The following is a 1,789-nucleotide window of genomic DNA, read 5'->3' as shown; positions in this document are numbered from 1 at the left end:
AAATTGACCCAATTCAATTCGAAAATGTTGTTGGGCTTAAAAATCCATAGTTCCGTATTTAAAAATTCTAAAATGAGTGTCTGTACTGCAATCTTTTGTAAACCAATCAATTGCATTCATTCATTTGAAGACATTTAATTCGTTGAAAAGAATGCATTTGTAGAGACTCTCGTATGCGGCCGTTCACGTTGCTGGCTAACTTTCAAGTGTCCCTCTTTTCCTTTGTTTCTTTGGTTTCTTCCTTCTTTTTATTCTTTAATATTCCTTTTCTTTATTAGGTCGGTATTGCCAGGGTCACCAATTTAGACTTAAAGTGCTGCCAGATACTACATTTACTTTATATTTTTTTATATATTTTTGTTTTATTTATTTTATTTTAAAATAATTTATAAACATTATTTTTTAATTAAGTTTGCTGAAAACCATAACTACTATCTAATAACATTTGTTGTAAATATAAATAATGTTACTGGGTATAATCCTGGAGTTTGGCTGGTGCTCTTCTCTTGCGAGGCGGTAAGTCATCCGAGTTTGCTCTCTTGCTGGTTGTTGGTCCCTGGTAGCTTAAGTCCATTTGATCTGTGCTTTGTTTCAGTCCTTCATCATTTTCCTCTTCATTTTGTACTGGCACACGTATGACGTGCGAAACATTTCGTCGATAACGTACTCCTGTTTCAAGATTTTCCACGACAATCTCTGAACCACTGCGTTCAATTACTTTGAAATCAGTTGGTTCGAACGTTACTGACAGCTTGTTTGTATTGACCAAATTCTTTAACCACACTAAATCTCCGACTGCTATCATATTATCTTTAGCACCACGTTTTTCATCCGCATAAAGTTTCTCATGGTCTTTCTTTGTTTTGTCACGATCATGTAATTCTTCGTCATATACAAAAGGCTGATTTATTTGTGGTAATTTGTCTCTAATTGTTCTGCCAAACATTAACTCCGACGGTGATTTTAATGTGGTAGAGTGTGGCGTAGAACGATACATTAACAAATAGTCCTGCAACTCTTTTTGCCAATCGTGATGTAAATTCTGACTTATTTTAAGGCGCTTTAAAATAGATCGATTTTGGCGCTCCACTTCCCCGTTCTGCTGTGGCCAAAATGGTGTAGAGTGAATTACTTGTATATTATTTTCATTGCAATGTTCTTTGAACTCAGTGCTGATGAATTGCGTTCCATTGTCAGCTGTTATGAAATTAGGTCGACCAAAACGTGCGAAAATAACTCTAAGTCTTTTGATTGTTTCGAGTGTTGTAATCTTTGTCATAATTTCCACCTCAATAAACCGACTAAAATAGTCGACAACAACAAGGAGGTAATGACTTGAAGGTAGCGGGCCCATGAAATCAATGGCTAGGTGAGACCATGGTTCAGAAGGAAGCTCTTTGCGCTTCAATGGCTCGGGTGGTGGTGGTGCCGAAACCATTGTGCAACCATGACACTTTTTTACAAAGCTTTCCGCTTCAATATCTATTTTTGGCCACCACACTTTCTATCTTAATCGACGTTTCATTACCGTGATTCCCGGGTGTCCCTCGTGTGCTAATTCGATTGTACGAATTCGCAGACTTTCTGGCATAACAATGCGGTTGCTTCGAAGTAAAATACTTCCAGCAAAACAAAGCTCGGTTTCAAATATTTTAAATGGTCTAGCTCTGTCAGACCAAATGCTTCCTGTGAGTCCAGTTTTAACATCGTTTATAGTTATGTCTTTTTCAGAAGCCTCTTTGATTTCATCCAGTTTCAAAGCGACTGGTACGGCATTTGCTATCACATA

General features: G+C 37.2%; 1 protein-coding gene across 1 annotated transcript; it reads right to left on the bottom strand.

Moving 5' to 3' along the window:
- Window positions 1–466: 466 nt before the first annotated feature.
- On the bottom strand, window positions 467–1,438 carry LOC129950397 (uncharacterized protein K02A2.6-like). The gene has a single exon (XM_056062340.1). The coding sequence runs from the start codon at window positions 1,436–1,438 to the stop codon at window positions 467–469; it is 972 nt and encodes a 323-aa protein (XP_055918315.1).
- Between the last annotated feature and the right edge of the window lie 351 nt (window positions 1,439–1,789).

This window comes from Eupeodes corollae, chromosome 3 (genome assembly GCF_945859685.1).
Source record: "Eupeodes corollae chromosome 3, idEupCoro1.1, whole genome shotgun sequence".
Taxonomy (NCBI): domain Eukaryota; kingdom Metazoa; phylum Arthropoda; class Insecta; order Diptera; family Syrphidae; genus Eupeodes; species Eupeodes corollae.
The sequence above is the reverse complement of the archived record's forward strand: the minus strand, read 5'-3'. Positions and strand labels throughout refer to the sequence as shown.